Source organism: Polypterus senegalus, chromosome 8 (genome assembly GCF_016835505.1).
Source record: "Polypterus senegalus isolate Bchr_013 chromosome 8, ASM1683550v1, whole genome shotgun sequence".
NCBI lineage: Eukaryota > Metazoa > Chordata > Cladistia > Polypteriformes > Polypteridae > Polypterus > Polypterus senegalus.
This window is the reverse complement of record NC_053161.1, coordinates 17,166,551-17,182,643: the sequence shown is the minus strand read 5'-3', so window position 1 is coordinate 17,182,643 and position 16,093 is coordinate 17,166,551. Positions and strand designations below refer to the sequence as shown.

Here is a 16,093-nt window from a genome sequence, read left to right as displayed (position 1 = left end):
GGTTTCACTCTATCGCTGATTTTAAATGTAAGCACATCTAAATATATATCACAGATTTTTTGCTGGTTCGCGGATTTCTGCAGACAGTGGGTCTTTTAATTTATGCTACACGCTTCCTCAGTTTGTTTGCCCAGTTGATTTCATACAAGGGACGCTATTGGCGGATGGCTTAGAAGCTACCCAATCAGAGCACGTATTACATATTAACTAAAACTCCTCAATTCTATAAGATATGCCTCCTGCACGGTGCTCGATTGTTTGCTTGTCTCTGCCTCTATCTCACCCTCTCTGACATTCTCTGCGCCTGACGGAGGGGGTGTGAGCAGAGGTGCTGTTTGCACAGAAGCTGTTTGCCTAGTGGATACGGACGATCCTCTAAGAAATGCCGCTTTATCGAGGTGCGTCCAAAAGCACACTTATTGATTTTTGATTGTTTGCTTTAATCTCGCTCTCTCTCTCTCTCTCTCTCTGCTCTCTGCACTTGACGGAGGAGATGTGAGCAGAGGGGCTTTTTGCACAGAGGCTGTTTGCTTAGAAGATAGGGACGCTCCTGTAAAAAATGCTGAAAGGCTACCTTCGCATTGATCCCTTCATTGCCGCTGCTTTATCGCGGTGCTTGCATACTTAAAAGCGCAACAGCCCTATTGATTTTTCATTGTTTACTTTACTCTCTCTCTGACGTTTTCCGCTCCTTACGCGCACTTTGAAGAGGAAGATATGTTTGCATTCTTTTAATTGTGAGAAAGAACTGTCATCTCTGTCTTGTCATGGAGCACAGTTTAAACTTTTGACTAAAGGGTGTTATTTCATGTCTAGAGGGCTCTAATAATGTTACAAAACGTATTTAGAAGGTCGTAAACAGGTTTTCTATGCTCTAACTGCTAAAATATTAGATTTATAAATAAAGAATCCTACTCGTGGAAATTCATTTATCTGTCTGGAGCGGATTAACCGCTTATAAACAAGGGTTTACTGTATAACTGTGCGGAGAATATTTATAAACAGTGTGGGAGAGTTTCTAAGGGCTTAAAATATATAAAAATAATCATACAAACATATGGTTTCTACTTCTGATTTTCACCTATCGGGGGGTTCTGGAACGCAACCCCCGCGATCGAGGAGGGATTACTGTATATATATATATATATATATATATATATATACCAAGCTTCAGCGGAGAAGTAGTGTGTTAAAGAAGTTATGAAAAAGAAAAGGGAACATTTTAAAAATAACGTAACATGAGTGTCAATATACAGTAATTGTTTTGTGAGTGTTAGGAGTGTTGCTGTCATCAAGGAATTGATTATCATTATTTCTTTCAATCAGGTTCGTATTTGTAGGATGTGTTGTGTTCAAGTTCCATTCCGTGTTTGTCAATCGTTGTAAAGATAACAGGTTTCATTCATCGATTCGTTTCTTACTGCATCAATAAACAGCTCGTCTTCCTCTTTATCTGAGACGTGACACACTGCATGCACGCGTTTTTTTTTACACTGTGTTCCTTTAGCGGGACATTGACTTTTTCCACTGTGTGCTTTGTTTCCACAGTAGCTACACTTATGAATATGCTTGTATGTATCACATGCTTCATATTTTTTGCTGCCTTCTCAATTGTGTAATTCGGTTTTTGTTCAGCACTCTTTGGAACTGTTGCTTTTGTCTGTGCACTGCGTCATTTCACATGAGCCGTTCGGTGTACATGCATCGAAGGTTTCCAGCTGTGCTGGTGCGATGTCCACGGCAGTATTTAATGTTAGCTAAGACCCGACACTTAAAAGTTTCTTTCGCAGTTTCGCCGAGTTTGTGCCAAACACCACCCTGACCATCTCATCTTCCTCTGCATAAGCACAGTCCTTCACCCGTGAATATTTAGCGGCAGTGTTTCTATTGGATTGCTGCTGATGGACGGCCTTATATGGGCAGGCACTAAATTACGTGGGAGACGTAACTCCGCCTCCCACGGGCATCAAGCAGAAGTCTATTATAGTATATGGATGAAAAAACAGGTTCCAGTTATGACCATTAAGTGTAGAATTTCGAAATGAAACCTGCCCAACTTTTGTAAGTAAGCTGTAAGGAATGACCCTGCCAAATTTCAGCCTTCTACCTACACGGGAAGTTGGAGAATTAGTGATGAGTCTGTCAGTGAGTGAGTGAGTGAGTCAGTGAGGGCTTTGCCTTTTATTAGTATAGACTAGCCAACATAATCAGGCCGGTTTTTTAATGCTTTTTAAGCACAGGGAGAAAATTAACATTTGAAAAATCGGTAATGTAATAAATCAGCAAGAAAAGCAAAATTGTAACAATGCACGGATCGAACCAACACACAATCATCCGGGACTGAAAACTGGCGGACCACCCCAGATGTACCTGTGACTGATGTAGACGTTTCATTGCTCTGTCTGGTTTTGGCTGCTTTTCTTTATATAATCCATCAAGACACTCGACCACGGTAGTAGCGAGGTGGGTGTGTACAAAGGGTTGGGACGCAACCAGTGGGAGCGTATGAGTCACACTTAGTGGGAATTCCACGGTTTGCAGCCCGAATGGGGTTCAACAACTTACCCACGCCTCTCTGCGCCGGCTAGACACACGCTTAATCTCATGCATAATTATTTATTGAATGCTAAACACTTCTGGAAAGACACGGTTGTCTAAAACGGGTTGGTGTGAGAATACAACAGTGTTTAATGAAAAGATGGAACTCTGGAGAGAGCAAAATACAACACAATAGTGAACCCGCGGCATAACAAACACCGCATAATTATTTATTGATGGTTGAACACTTCTGGAAAGACACAGTTGTCTAAAAAGGGAGGGTTTGAGGATACAACAGAAAGTGAATGAAAAGGTGGAACTCTGGAGAGAGCAACATATAATTGTCCGTGAGTGAAGAAGACGCATGTTTGTCACGGATGCGAATTGCTGTATGTAGCTTGTAAAACAGTTTGCTATGGTGCACGCGGTCATGCGTCGTAACCGAAAACTTGTTTTTTAAAGACTGCTTACTTCATTGTGTTTTAACCTCAGTTGTAAAGGAATGTTTTAAGGATCCCATGGGATACCCCTCGCAAACTGTTTTACACGCTGCATATGTCTACTCACCTCCGCGAGAAACATGCCTCTATGAACAGTCAAGGTTGGCTCGGAGGTACATGAGGCCTCTACGACAGACGAATATAAATGACGCGGTTCTTTCTGTGTCGTCGTGCCCGAGTTGATGGGCGTGGCTCTGCGAGTTGTCGTCTTATCCAGTGGTCTTGGAGTTGGTGTGCGTGGCTCCTCCCTGCATGTGCCATAGGTGTCTTACTTGTTGGCGGCTTTGTGAATCCACTCCCCTTCTGGCGTGCTTTCCATGGGCGTCTTGCCTTAGTGAATTATATATATAGATAAAAGTAGAAGATAATCTGTCTCAGAAAAGGTATTTATGATGGTTAGGAAAAAATTTTAAATTGTTTGAATGATGGATTAATCAGTCAAAAAACAGCATGTTTTTTCATAAGAGAATAGAAAAATAGTACATAACACTGGGTACTGGAAAAAGTGAGCAATTTGTTTAAAATCAATGGATAAAAGGATGGAACAAAAAATAGATGCGCATTTTTAGCATAATTGGTTTTCTTGCAAAAGTATGATTTAAGTTTTATTATGGTGGAGAATATGTAAGCGACATGCTCTACTCTGAGGGGCATTGGGGCCATGAGCATTCCAGGATATATAACGTTCAGATTAGAACTGATGACTAGAATAGAATACAATTTGATAAAGTAGTTAAGTAAAAGAGCATCTAGGATGTATGTGTTGTACTATAATACAGGGTTGTATATTAGTATGCCAAGTACAGCTCCAAGATGTTCCCATGCCTTCTAAAACTGAGGAACTTAAACATCTACCCCCGTCTCCACTGTACAAAAAAACAAAATTGAAATGTATACTTTTCTTAAAGTGGTGAAAACCAGCTCCCTGTTCAAGTAACAATACAGAGAAACAGCATATCAAGGCAGTGCACATACAAGAACAATATGAGTGAACCATCCTGGTAACTAGCAACTGATGAGTACATACACTTTCTTAGAACTGAGATTCAAATAAGCACAAAAAATCAAACAATAATCAAAAATATATAATAAGAATGAGAAGCTGGAGATAAAGTCTTTTACAAGGCAAACACTTCATGTGTTGAGTATGACAAAAGGAGGTTTTTAAGAGTGTGGGATGTAAAAGGAAAGCCGCTGCACTTGATTATCTGGATAATGGGGTTGAAAGATGTACTTTTCCTGATGTTAAATGAGATCATTACAGATGATTTTAGCAAACTTACCAAAGGCTTGCTATACACAAACTCTATCTGTAAATTGGAGTAGTTTACCATTCATAGCCCAAGGTTTTCCAAATGACAGAGGAGCTGAATGGTAGATTTTCAGAGTTGTCATGACTTTTCCATGTCTGCATCCAATGCAGGGAACCATTTCAAAAGCTGTTGTTTTTGGTAAGAGTTACCGTGGTCATATAAAACATTGGATGTAAATGTCCACTTTTTCATATTTTGTGTCTTTTGTGTTGAGTTACTAGTTACCCCACTGCTGCAGTGGTTTTTGATGCACTGTCGCTAGTAAAGCACCTTCATTTTTTTTTAACATTTTGAAACTATGCTCCTCCACCTTTTCTGATGTTTCTGCATTTTAATTTACTCCAGTCGTCAAGTTCAATAAAATATTTCTTTGTTGTTAGTATTACTGCTTTGAAATATTCCTGTTATAAGCTTTATTTTTCACCCTTCACTTTAATGTGTAGGACAAGAAGTACTGGTAAAGCACAGGCATAATTGTGCAGAATTAAGGAACCATATTTATGTGCATATGTTAATTCCATAGCCAAACCACACCAGTTTCATTCTACCGTGTTTCCCCAAAAATAAGACAGGGTCTTGTATTAATTTTTACTCCAAAAGATGCACTAGGGCTTATTTTCAGGGGATGTCTTATATTTATTCATGTACAAAAATATGCATTTATCCAAATTCAGTCATGTCATCTTCTTCTGGAATATTGTCATAACTCTCCACATTCAAACCTTGAATTTCAGCCTGATTTTCTTGCTCCTCCAGCCTCTTTTAGGATCCTCCAGGGTCGTTGTGTGTTTGATGAATGGTTCGATGTGGTGAAGCAAAATGCAGACATACAAATGCATTCATGGTGCTTTTATATTCAAGAGTCGCATATTCCCCAAAGTAATGACACAATACATTTTAAAAGTCTCACATACCATCTCCTGTGCATCCCATCTTTTTTTTGCGCCTTTACAATATACCATCACAATGTACAGCGGCTTATTTGAGCCACAGAGAAAAAAAATAAGGACATAATGAAAATGTCTATTTTGTGAATAAAGTGAAAATGTCGGCTTTAACCTTGTAGTTTACTTTATCATTAAAGCAGACTGTTGTAAACGTCATCTTAAAACCATCCCAGTTATTAAATTGCTATGCGCTTCTAAGGATTCCTCCTGAACTGACAGCAGCATCGCCCCACAGAACACATTACATTTATGATATTCCAGCTCTCTGCACATTTAGAATTCTTAGATTTATACTTGATATCACTTTCATGATGAAATGCATTAAAATATTTATGTTACATTTTACAGATAAATTGTTAACTTTGTTTAAATAATGAATACTGCTAATAGTTACACTTATGGGGTGGCACGGTTGCAGAGCGGTAGCGCTGCTGTCTCACAGGGAGTCACGTCCCTTGTGTTCCCCGCCTGGAGTTTGCATGTTTCCACAGTGTGCTCAGTTTTCCATCCAAAGACATGAAGGTATGGGGATTTGGTGAAGCTACAATGATGGCAAGTGTATGAGTGTGCTTGTGTTCACCTTGCGATAAGCTGATGCCTCATCCAGGGATTTTGTTTTTGTGTTGTGCTGATGCTGCTGGAATGGACGCATCCCTGAATCGATGGGTGTAATCATTACACATCTTTTTTCAGAGATATTGTGGCGTGGTGTCCTCAGAATTTAACAGATGTTTCAGGCACATGCGTCACATCTTGTGAAGTACAAACCTGGCCTTAGTCTTGGTCTTCGTCTTAATCGAATTGGACGTCCAGTCCATGTTGGCCCCGAAATTGAGCTATGATTTTTATCTTTTGGCCAGAGCAGACTCAGCAGCGCGCTTTGAGTGATAGGAAACAAGTGGCTGCTTCACATGACTTAACTGAGATGAAAACAACAGGTGAGTGATTACACTGCACGTCTTGCACAAAAACAGAACAAGGGCATGAGCATGTGGCACTGCTGACAGGAACCTCAAAGAACTCTGTTAATCTCACAGGGGTGTGGAAATCAAATTTGTTTCTACTTGTCCACGGAGACGAGTAAACTTAGAAAATCCACTTGTCCGACAGTTAAATTCACTTGCCCATAAACAAATAACAAAAGTGAAATATAGTTTATTTTTTCTGATCTCTTTTATTGATACCAAAACTGCCTTCCATTTTATAACTGAAAAAAGTTCTTTCTGGGAGTAGTATTTTGCCACCTTGCTCTAGAACATTATAGAAAAGATTCCCTTATTTTAACTGGCTAATAAACAATGCCTTAATTATAGCTACACTAGTTATTTTTTCATATATTACAGTTACATAACAGAACACTGTCCTGATTCATTTTCTGCCATGTTCTTCAGCTTTTGTCTTGCAATATCTTCTCCCCCAAGAATCTTACTATCTCAGACAGCATGAGCTGAATGCTGTTCATTTCTACTTGAGCTGAACTGCATGGTTCCTGGACTAATGGTCCTGCAGAATTGGATGCTGATGACTTCAGGTTTTTTATGAGTGATGTGCCTGTTGCCAGGTGACAGCCAGAATTCCACAGCTGGTTGTGGGTCAAACTCTTCTAAAGAAGCAGTATTGATCAGTCTAGCATAACGCTCAACCTCCGAGCATTCAGCTTTAGAAAAAGCTTTTTCAATTGAACCAACTTTTTTCTTACTTTTAGACTCATGTCTCTATCTGACGTACTAAACCCCCAGTTCCTATCCTTTTTCTTTCTGCACATAACTAATCGCCACACGATAAACGTATTTGTGAAATTAAGTTATAAGTGTAGACCTCTGAATGGATGGCATAATTAAACATGTATTGTGAAAATTGTTTTTAAAGTTCTGAAAACTCTGAGGTCTAGGTTTATAACTAGTTTTAATTTTACAAAGACGTTTATCGTGTGGCGATTGGTTATATGGAGAAAGACAAAGGATAGGAACTGTGGGTTTAGTACGTAAGACAGACACAGCAAACATGCAATAAAGAAAGCTTGCTCAGAAAAACATCCATTGAATTCTGCGTTCGTGTCTCCGACCTCCAGATCACGAACCCAACATTTACACAATATTTCAGTTAAACCTGTGCGATACCCATTCAAATATCCAGTTTTTTGGAGCCTCGTCACACCTCCTATAAACTTCTCTACACTGAACGTAGACCTGAGGACCCCTTAATGAAAGGGAGCAGCACTACAGCCACGCCACCCATGTCTAATACATGCTTTAATGCATTTCATCGTGAAAAAGATATCAAGTATTTATCTTAATATTCTGAATGTTCATTGAGCAGGAATATCATGAAGTCAATGTGCGTCGATTGCTTCCGGCGCTTCCTCAGTGCAAGAGGAAGTCAGTTTAAGAAGCTCGCAGAGATTAACAACTGGGTTAGGGAACACTTAATATAAAGCATTTAATTTGCTACATTAATTTATGACGGGGTTTGACAAAATCTAGTAAATGAAACATTCATTTTAAGATGAAATTTAGTTTGCAAAATTCTAATGATAAAATAAACTCCGAGAATAAAGTTGAAATGTCGACTTTAATCTTGATGTAAATGTCGAGAATAAAGTCAACATGTCAACTTTTAATCTCGACATTTACATTTTTTGTCTTCACTGTGTCCGTATTTTTTTCACCGTGGCCTCAATACGCTCCCGTAGGTTTTTCAGGGCCTGTTGTGCCAGTTTTAATCAAGCAGTGTTCCATTTCTCATCCGTGATGCTACTTGTTTCAGTTTCAGCAACACGCATACAGCGAGAACAACGTGTTTACCGCAGTGCAATTATGGGTTACGCAGGTAATTCCTAATGACGTATTCGAAATTCCGCAAGATGGTACATTTCCAAAGAAGTAAATATTACCGATGTTGTTGGGAAAAAATAATCGCTGCCTAGCTTAAGATTTTTATTGATATTTCATAACATTTGGAAACCGTTAGAATGTTTTCTTCTTTATTTTTAATAAACTGACAGCGCAAAACCAACTTGTTTTATATGAAAAATTCTCTAATCAAAAACTATCTATATTACAGCTCATCAAAATTGATGTCACACAATAAATTTCTTAACTCCTCAATTAATCACAACCTACGTGAAATCGCAAATTTCAGGAAAGATTAACTGCCTAACAAGCTTTATGTGGCAAAAACAATTGCATTGTAGGTGAAATGACTGCATTTTTATGTAGAAAAAATGAATTTTATCAATAATATATAAAAGTTATCAATTATAATGAAAAATCATCAAATTACACCGTAATGTCGGCATGAAAAAAATGACCGCATCTCCAAGCGTGTAAATAGTAGGGTAAAATACTTATGTAAGATCACAAGAGTGATTCCCCTTTGAAAAATCAGCTGTCATTTTGTAAACAATATTGAATACCAATTTGAGACATGAAGATCATGCCTAAGTAGACTGTTTCCGCACAAAGTACATACCCAAATGTTTAAAATTTGAAAATAGTGGTAAAAATGTGCCCTGCACAGCACATATAATTCTTTTTTCTCCAGAAAATTGCACTTGTCCGCGGACAACTGAAACCAGAAAAACACGCTTGTCCGGCGGTCAATTTACCTGTGTTGGATGAGTCGAGCGTTGGATTTCCGCACCCCTGACATTGCACAGGCTGCTTTGTTTCCTTTGTACAGCAAACGATTGACCAAGCATCAAGTACAGGATAAGATCTTCACTGAAAAACATAGTTATACTCACTTTTATGCCTAGAAGAGGAACTATACCCTCAACCAGCACTGACAGTGAGGCAGTTTGCACATGCCAGTGACAAGCTCAACAACTTCAGGATACAGAATGCAATTCAGACAAAGCTGACACCCTTCTGTGCATACTTACACTCCAATCGCAAAACACAGTCATACACACTGTTTGGCCAAGAAAACAACAGGAACTGAGATCTTTGCTCAGCTTCAGGCCAAAAGCAAGAGCTATTTTACTGACAAAGAACAACCAACGATGAGACGGTAGTACACTGCTACACATACCAAAGTCAGAGATCAGCCTCATCCTCCACAGGAAGTGCAAGAAGAAATGGTTACAGCTCCTTATCTTATAAATCCATAGTAGTCCCTATTGAAAAATGTCCTAGGACATGGTGTATAAGTGTTGAGGATGGGAAAAAAACACCACCCTACACACATGCCTGACAGTTTCAATAATTTATCATGTACGTACCCGTTCAGAAGAAGTGCTTAACACTAGAATCCCTGAAGCATACGTTTTTTTTCCGTTGTCCCTAACCTCCGTAAATTTTCCTGACATATGCCAAGAAACTCCTTATTACTATGCTAGTAGCCCGCTTTTGTTTTGCAGATGTGTGGATTAGCACAACACAGCCTGCTACATTCCTTACCCCCCCATTCAGTCAGATGAAGACATCCTGCTGCAATCCTCACATTTCAAGTCTGTGTTGAAGTGTTTATTTGGCAATGCATTTGTAAGGAATTATATAGGTAATGAAATACCGTGATTTAAAATACATGCAATTCATGTGTGTTCTGTGTCTACAACGATCTGTATAAATATTGAATGACAGAGGAAATGAGAGGCAAGAAATTCTGAACACACTTTTTGAAACATTAAATGCTTTCATGTGTTATAGTAATTTTGATGCGAAGTGTAGGATGTATGAAGACTGAAGCTCAAATATCCAATAAACACTTTCACAAAAGGTGTAACAAAACAAGTATAGTTTTAGTCAAAAATAAAACTGAAAAAAAAGAAATTGTTCAATTGACATGTGCTGAAGCCCAACCATGTATACAGTACATGTTTCATTTTCAACCAGTTATCACAGTGGGTAAGGCTCATCTGTTTTGGATCTGCCTATATGGCTTAGTGGATCAGCTACTGCTTAGTAACCTCGAAGTAATTGGTTCAGACCCCATGTCATCTCTACTTTTATTCCCTTGAGTAGTGAGCTGCTGTTATTATTATCCTGTAAGAAAAACATTTGATGTGAGTCTGTAACATCCTGTGTAAATTTAGGATACTTGTGAAAGATGTTTCTTTTCCTTGCACACGGACATTCACATAAACATGTCATTTGAATGATTTTTTAATCAGTTTTATTCTTGGATTCTTGAATAAAAAAATAATTCAAAAGACATGTTGAAATAAATGTCTGTGTGCGAAGAAAAGTAACTAACATCCACCATAGACACTGTGGTCTCTTTGTTCAACAAGACACCAAGAAGAAATGATTGAGCTGCATTTGTGTGTCTGCTTTTATCCGTTCAGCTCTAACTTTTACAAGTACCATACATTTACACAGTATGTTGCAGACACTTCAAATATAAGTTTTTATTATATAAAGTAACAATAATAGCAGCTTGCTACTCAAAGGGGTAAATGCAGGGATTGATGCGGGATTAGCATTCTGCTAATTCACACATTTGCGAAACAAAAGTGGGCTAGCACAATGATAAGGAGCTATGAGCTTCTTGGCGTATGTCAGGAAAATTTAAGGAGTTCAGGGACAATGAAAAAAATCATAAACTTTAGGGATTCTACTGTTAAGCAAAACTTTTCATGGCCTCTATAGTAAACACAGACATCTCTGCTACTTTGCCTTAAAAAGTGCAGGATTTCTTTAACACAAGCAGTCCTTACACCTGAATCTTTACAAGTAGAAGGCAAGTGGAACAAAAAGAAATACCTGTACTACAAGTGCAGACAGGAGCAAGACGTTAAAAGATTATTCCTCACCTCTTTTATACGAGACCAACACTGTTATAATGCATAGTTCATTTGATAAGCACTTCCAAACTACTAAAAGACAATACAACTTCCTCAAGAAGTGTTAAGATGCCACTATTTACAACATATACCACAGGTTTTTTTTTTCTTTGTTGATAATACCTCAGGATATGGTGCCTGCGTGTTCAGAACTTACAATCATCCATCCATCCATCTATTATCCAAGCCGCCATATCCTAACTACAGGGTGACAGGGGTCTGCTGGAGCCAATCCCAGCCAACGCAGGGTGCAAGGCAGGAAACAAAATCCCAGGCAGGGTGCCAGCCCACTGCAGCCACCTGAAACAAATTTAGTTATTTACTTAAAAGAAGACAAACGTTTATTTTTATTTGAAAATTTGAGGTCCGTGTGTTCCACTAGTTATATGTAATAATGCATCCACATTAGGTATAACTAAGTACGACTATTGAGAACAAAAGTGACTTAATAATGGTGAATGAATATATTTTATTAAACAGCAGTATAACAGAACAACTAGAAACAACCTATGCAGCAGCAGTATGATAACAGTATGTATTCTGTACTCAAATAATGAGTCTAAAGTCTTGATTTAAAAGCTTAGACCAATAGAGATTCTCTAATACTAGTAGGAAGATTGTTCTGGATGTTGTTTGCCACATAATTAATGTGCTTGCCTCATATATTTGTTTTATTTATCTTCAGAACGTTAAGGTGGCCTGCATCTTGAAATGGCAGTATATGCCCAGGTCTGTGGGCATCAATAAATTCTATGAAGAAAAGTTAAGCTTAATCATTTATGACTTTAGATATAATAAAGAAGATTTTAAAATTATTATAATTAACTATATTGGCTCCTAATTTAATTGGAAGCTAGTGATGTAAGATAGGAACTTAAACAGCATGGCCATAATACTTATTTACAGTTAAATCCTTGCTGTCATAATTTGAATTAACTGTAGTGAAAAATTCAGTATGAATTCAGTAACAGTATGACCATTAAACATTATAGTCAGTTTTGTTTGAGAAGAATGAAAGAAATGTTTTTTCTGGATTCTGCAGTTCAAGAATACACCTTAATTTTACAATATTTTAAACCTACAGGCAGGTGTTTTGAAAGTATACATTTATGGTAAATGAAAGGTAAACTGCTTGTGAAAGACAACAACAGATTCAGCTAAGCTAAAATTCAAGCTTTTTTAGCACAGAGTAATTTGTATTTTAATTGTAAAATATTGAAGATGGAAAACTAAACTGTTTAGGAGTACTTTAAAAGAGAAATGTTAAGTGAAAATTAACATTTAATCACGTATATAATTGTGTTAATTATATTGTTTAATTATATTGCTTCGCTTGCCTACCCTCGAGTTTGTTTTACTGGATATACAATTTAAAGAGATTGCTATTTTCTTGGGAATTGTTACATATGCATTATTTTCACTCTTACTTTAAAACTTTTGTAAGAGCAATACTTGTCCTTTATTTCCGACCCCGGGCGTGGTTAAATCTCTTCTTTTGCAGAACGTATAATGCTGCTCGTGTTTTGATGGGGGGGCGGCTGGATGCACACTAAGGAGATGACTTCGGATCATCTGCATGTTCTGATTTTCGTGCTGCGCATCGATCATTTAAAAGCCTGTACAGCAGCCATCCTTTAGCTACTTCGTGTCTCTGCCGCGTGCTTTGAGAGGGGATGGGGGCATTTGAACGCACGCTAAGGAGAAGCGGTTGGATCATCTGCTGGCTTGCTGCTGCTTGTTGCACTGTGTGTCTGTCATTTAAAAGCCTGTACAATAGCTGTACTTCTGCCATTTCACGTCTCTGTCACTTGCATTGTGAAGGTGAGTTTGTTGGGTTTAGCTGAACACACACTAAGGAGAAGCGGTCGGATCATCTGCTGGCTTGCTGCTGCTGCTCCTGGCGAATTGCATGTTGTGCTTGTCATTGTTTTAAGAGCTGGGAGCCCATGAAGTGTGTCTGCCAAATGCTTTCCAACAACTGCTAGGTTAGATGTCAATGAATTTGTTTTAAATATTGCCTTACTGCCTTGTCTTGCGTGACGTTAAAGTGTCTCTTGCGGGACATCAAATTTTCTCTCGCAATGTCTCATCTCCCTACTTTCCCTTCCAAGATTTTTTTTTATAATAGAGAGATGTTTATGTTAAAGTGTTAGGTAAAAGTTACTTTCATGTAATTTAAAAAAATCAGTATTATGTGTTTTTTTTTTTTGTTTATTCATATTTGAGCATTTAACCATGGGTACAGTATATATGCTCTAGAGTCAAGAGTGTAAGTGCCTGCCTTGAACACTGTTGTATTCATGAACAAACATCCTGCTGCTTTTATAGCTGCTTTATAAAGATCTTCTTTCTGGAACTACTAAATAATGAGCTGAAAGAAAGTACTGTTTATTATACCAGGCATGGACTACTGCTTGCTAGAGGGGCCTATATTCAACCAGTCAGTCTGTATTGTGTGTTGTGTAAGGAAGGACATGTGACAGATCTTACTTTAATGTCTCATCCTTTATTTAAATGATGCTTCTTAAATATTCTGTAAAGTAGACATAATGGCAAATAAACGAAGTAAGCATTAACTCAGATGATTTGGGTATCTAAGCATAAGCAGATAAGGAAAAGACTTTAGCTAATTAAAGCAAAAATAAAATGAATATTATCTTCTTAGAGAATACTCATGTTCAAATTCTATCAAATTTAATTAGTTTATTAGAGTCCTTAGTAACAGTTACAAACTTCTATATCACTAACAAATAGTTGTTTCCATGTTCTCCCTTTATTGATGTGCAGTTTCCCTCCATGGTCCAAAGACATACTGTTTAGTTTATTAGTAGTTCCTAACTGAATTACTGAGTATGTGTGTGGTGTGTGTATGGGAGTGTGCATGTGCTTTCTAATGGATTGGCATCCTAGTAACACCAGGTTTCTGACTTATACCAATTGTGCCATTTTAGACTCCACAGCCTCACTACACTACATACAAAACCACACATTAGAACATTGTAGACTTGATGGATTAGAACTTTGGTAGAGTTGATGGATTCCATACCGAATGCCTGCCCATGAAAAAGACATATAACCAAGTCATGACTCTACTTTGTATTATTTTTCAGGTGGCTTCCTCAGGAGACCAGTGAGAGCTTAAAAAGATATCAGAATTCCTTGATGAACAGTGACCTTACATTATGTCCAGTTGGGATAAATACAGAAAGCTACAGAATTTATGAGGCTTGCTCGTGTGGATCTGTTCCTGTTGTAGAAGATATCATGACCCCTGGAAATTGCGGAAATTCAGCTCTAAACCAAAATCCTCCACTGCAGTTACTAAAGTTAATGAAAGCACCATTCATTTTTCTTAAAGATTGGAGAACACTCCCTGAGGTGTTTGAAAAAGAGAAAAAGATGAGTTTACAAGCAAAAAATATCAGAAGGAAGAAGCTTGTAGAATGGTACAATAATTTCAAACACAATCTAAAGGAACTTTTTACTGAGAAACTTGAACAGACTGTTTTCTTGAAGGATTCAAGGTGATCTTTGTAGAGTAAGGACACAATCAAGAATTTAATAATTGGGTATATTAAATTACTGCTGAAATCTTTCTGTGAGAAAATGCATATATTTTTTCTTTTCCTTTGAGTCTTGTAGTACTGTCAGATTCAACGGTTTCTGCTAAACATCATGTACAAGAAAAGTCTTATAGACAGGTTATCAGGGGTTTGTCAGTATTTTCTTTTTATAAGGCATAAGTCAACTTTTTAACTTGCAAGGAAGGCATTTTAAGTTGTGTTACCACTAATGAACAATGACCTACCAGTATTATATACACTGGGGTATAACTGTGTAAATTTCAACTTAGAATTATATATTTGTATTAAAGTTAGTTTAATACTACATTCAGTGTATGTTTGTGTTATCTTAAATGAAAAGATACAAATAACTTTGCATGTAATACGAATTTTTATATTCGTAGTTTGTACACTTTGGATTTAAAGTGAGTGTGTGTATATAATATGAAGGCAACACTTTTTCACAGACAGGCACCTTTTCTACTAATGCAGTGTTTGTCATTGTGTAGAACTTGTTATAGCTTTTTGTTTTACAACATGCTATTTATAATTCACAGTATTTATAAGAGTTGCTGTAAAACAAGATGGAATAAAGAACAAAATAATTTCTATATGAATCTCACAACTAAGAAATCTTGGCTCATGGTCCAACTATACTCGTAGTTGGTAATGATGTGTATTTGTGTTTGTGTGCACATATACACAGTACCCTCCATCATATTTGGGACAAAGATGTACTTTTTCTGCAGTTTCTCTGCTCTACAGTTTAAAATTACAAATCAAACCATTCAGACGTGATTCAGGTGCATTTTGCAGAAAAGAACACACTGGTGAGCTCCGAAATCATAAAGGGACTGGTAGGCCAAGGAAGATCTCCACTGCTGATGACAGAACAATCCTCAGCATGGTAAAGAAAAAGCCCCAAATTCCTGGCCAACAGATCAAAAACAGTCTTAAGGATCCAGATATGTATGTGTCAGAGACTACTATCCACAGAAGACTTAATGAACAGAAGGGCCACATGGCAAGGTGCAAACCACCACTTAGCCACAAAAATAGGATGTGAAAAAGTCCTGAAAAGAGCTTGCAAATTTTTGGAAAAAGGTCTTGTGAACAGATGAGACAAAGATAAAACTGTATCAGAGTGATGGCATGAGATGAAACGAAACTGCCCAACATCCGAAGCATACCACTTCATCTGTTAAACATGGTGGTGGGTGTGTTATGACTTGGTCATTTATGCCTGTCACAGCCAGTGCTTTTTAAAGGATAAACCTTAGTTAAAATTCCTTACTGTGAATTGTGAATTTATTTTTTTTCAGTATTGTTTATTTTGTGCAATTTCATGTAATTAAAAACAAGATGTATTTGCTTTCTTTTCTTCAGTTTATATCTGTTTAAGCATATTTATTATGAAGTGCTCTCAAACATATATGACTTTCCTGAC

The 16,093-nt window shown here is 37.5% G+C and overlaps 1 protein-coding gene across 1 annotated transcript in view; it reads left to right on the top strand.

Moving 5' to 3' along the window:
• rxylt1 (ribitol xylosyltransferase 1) overlaps nt 1-14,971 on the top strand; it is a 53,822-nt gene extending 38,851 nt beyond the window's left edge. Inside the window, exon 6 of the mRNA XM_039760841.1 lies at nt 14,194-14,971. Coding sequence (XP_039616775.1) covers nt 14,194-14,611 — 418 coding nt within the window. The 3' untranslated portion in view covers nt 14,612-14,971. The remainder of the gene's footprint in view (nt 1-14,193) is intronic.
• The last annotated feature ends 1,122 nt before the right edge of the window (nt 14,972-16,093 follow it).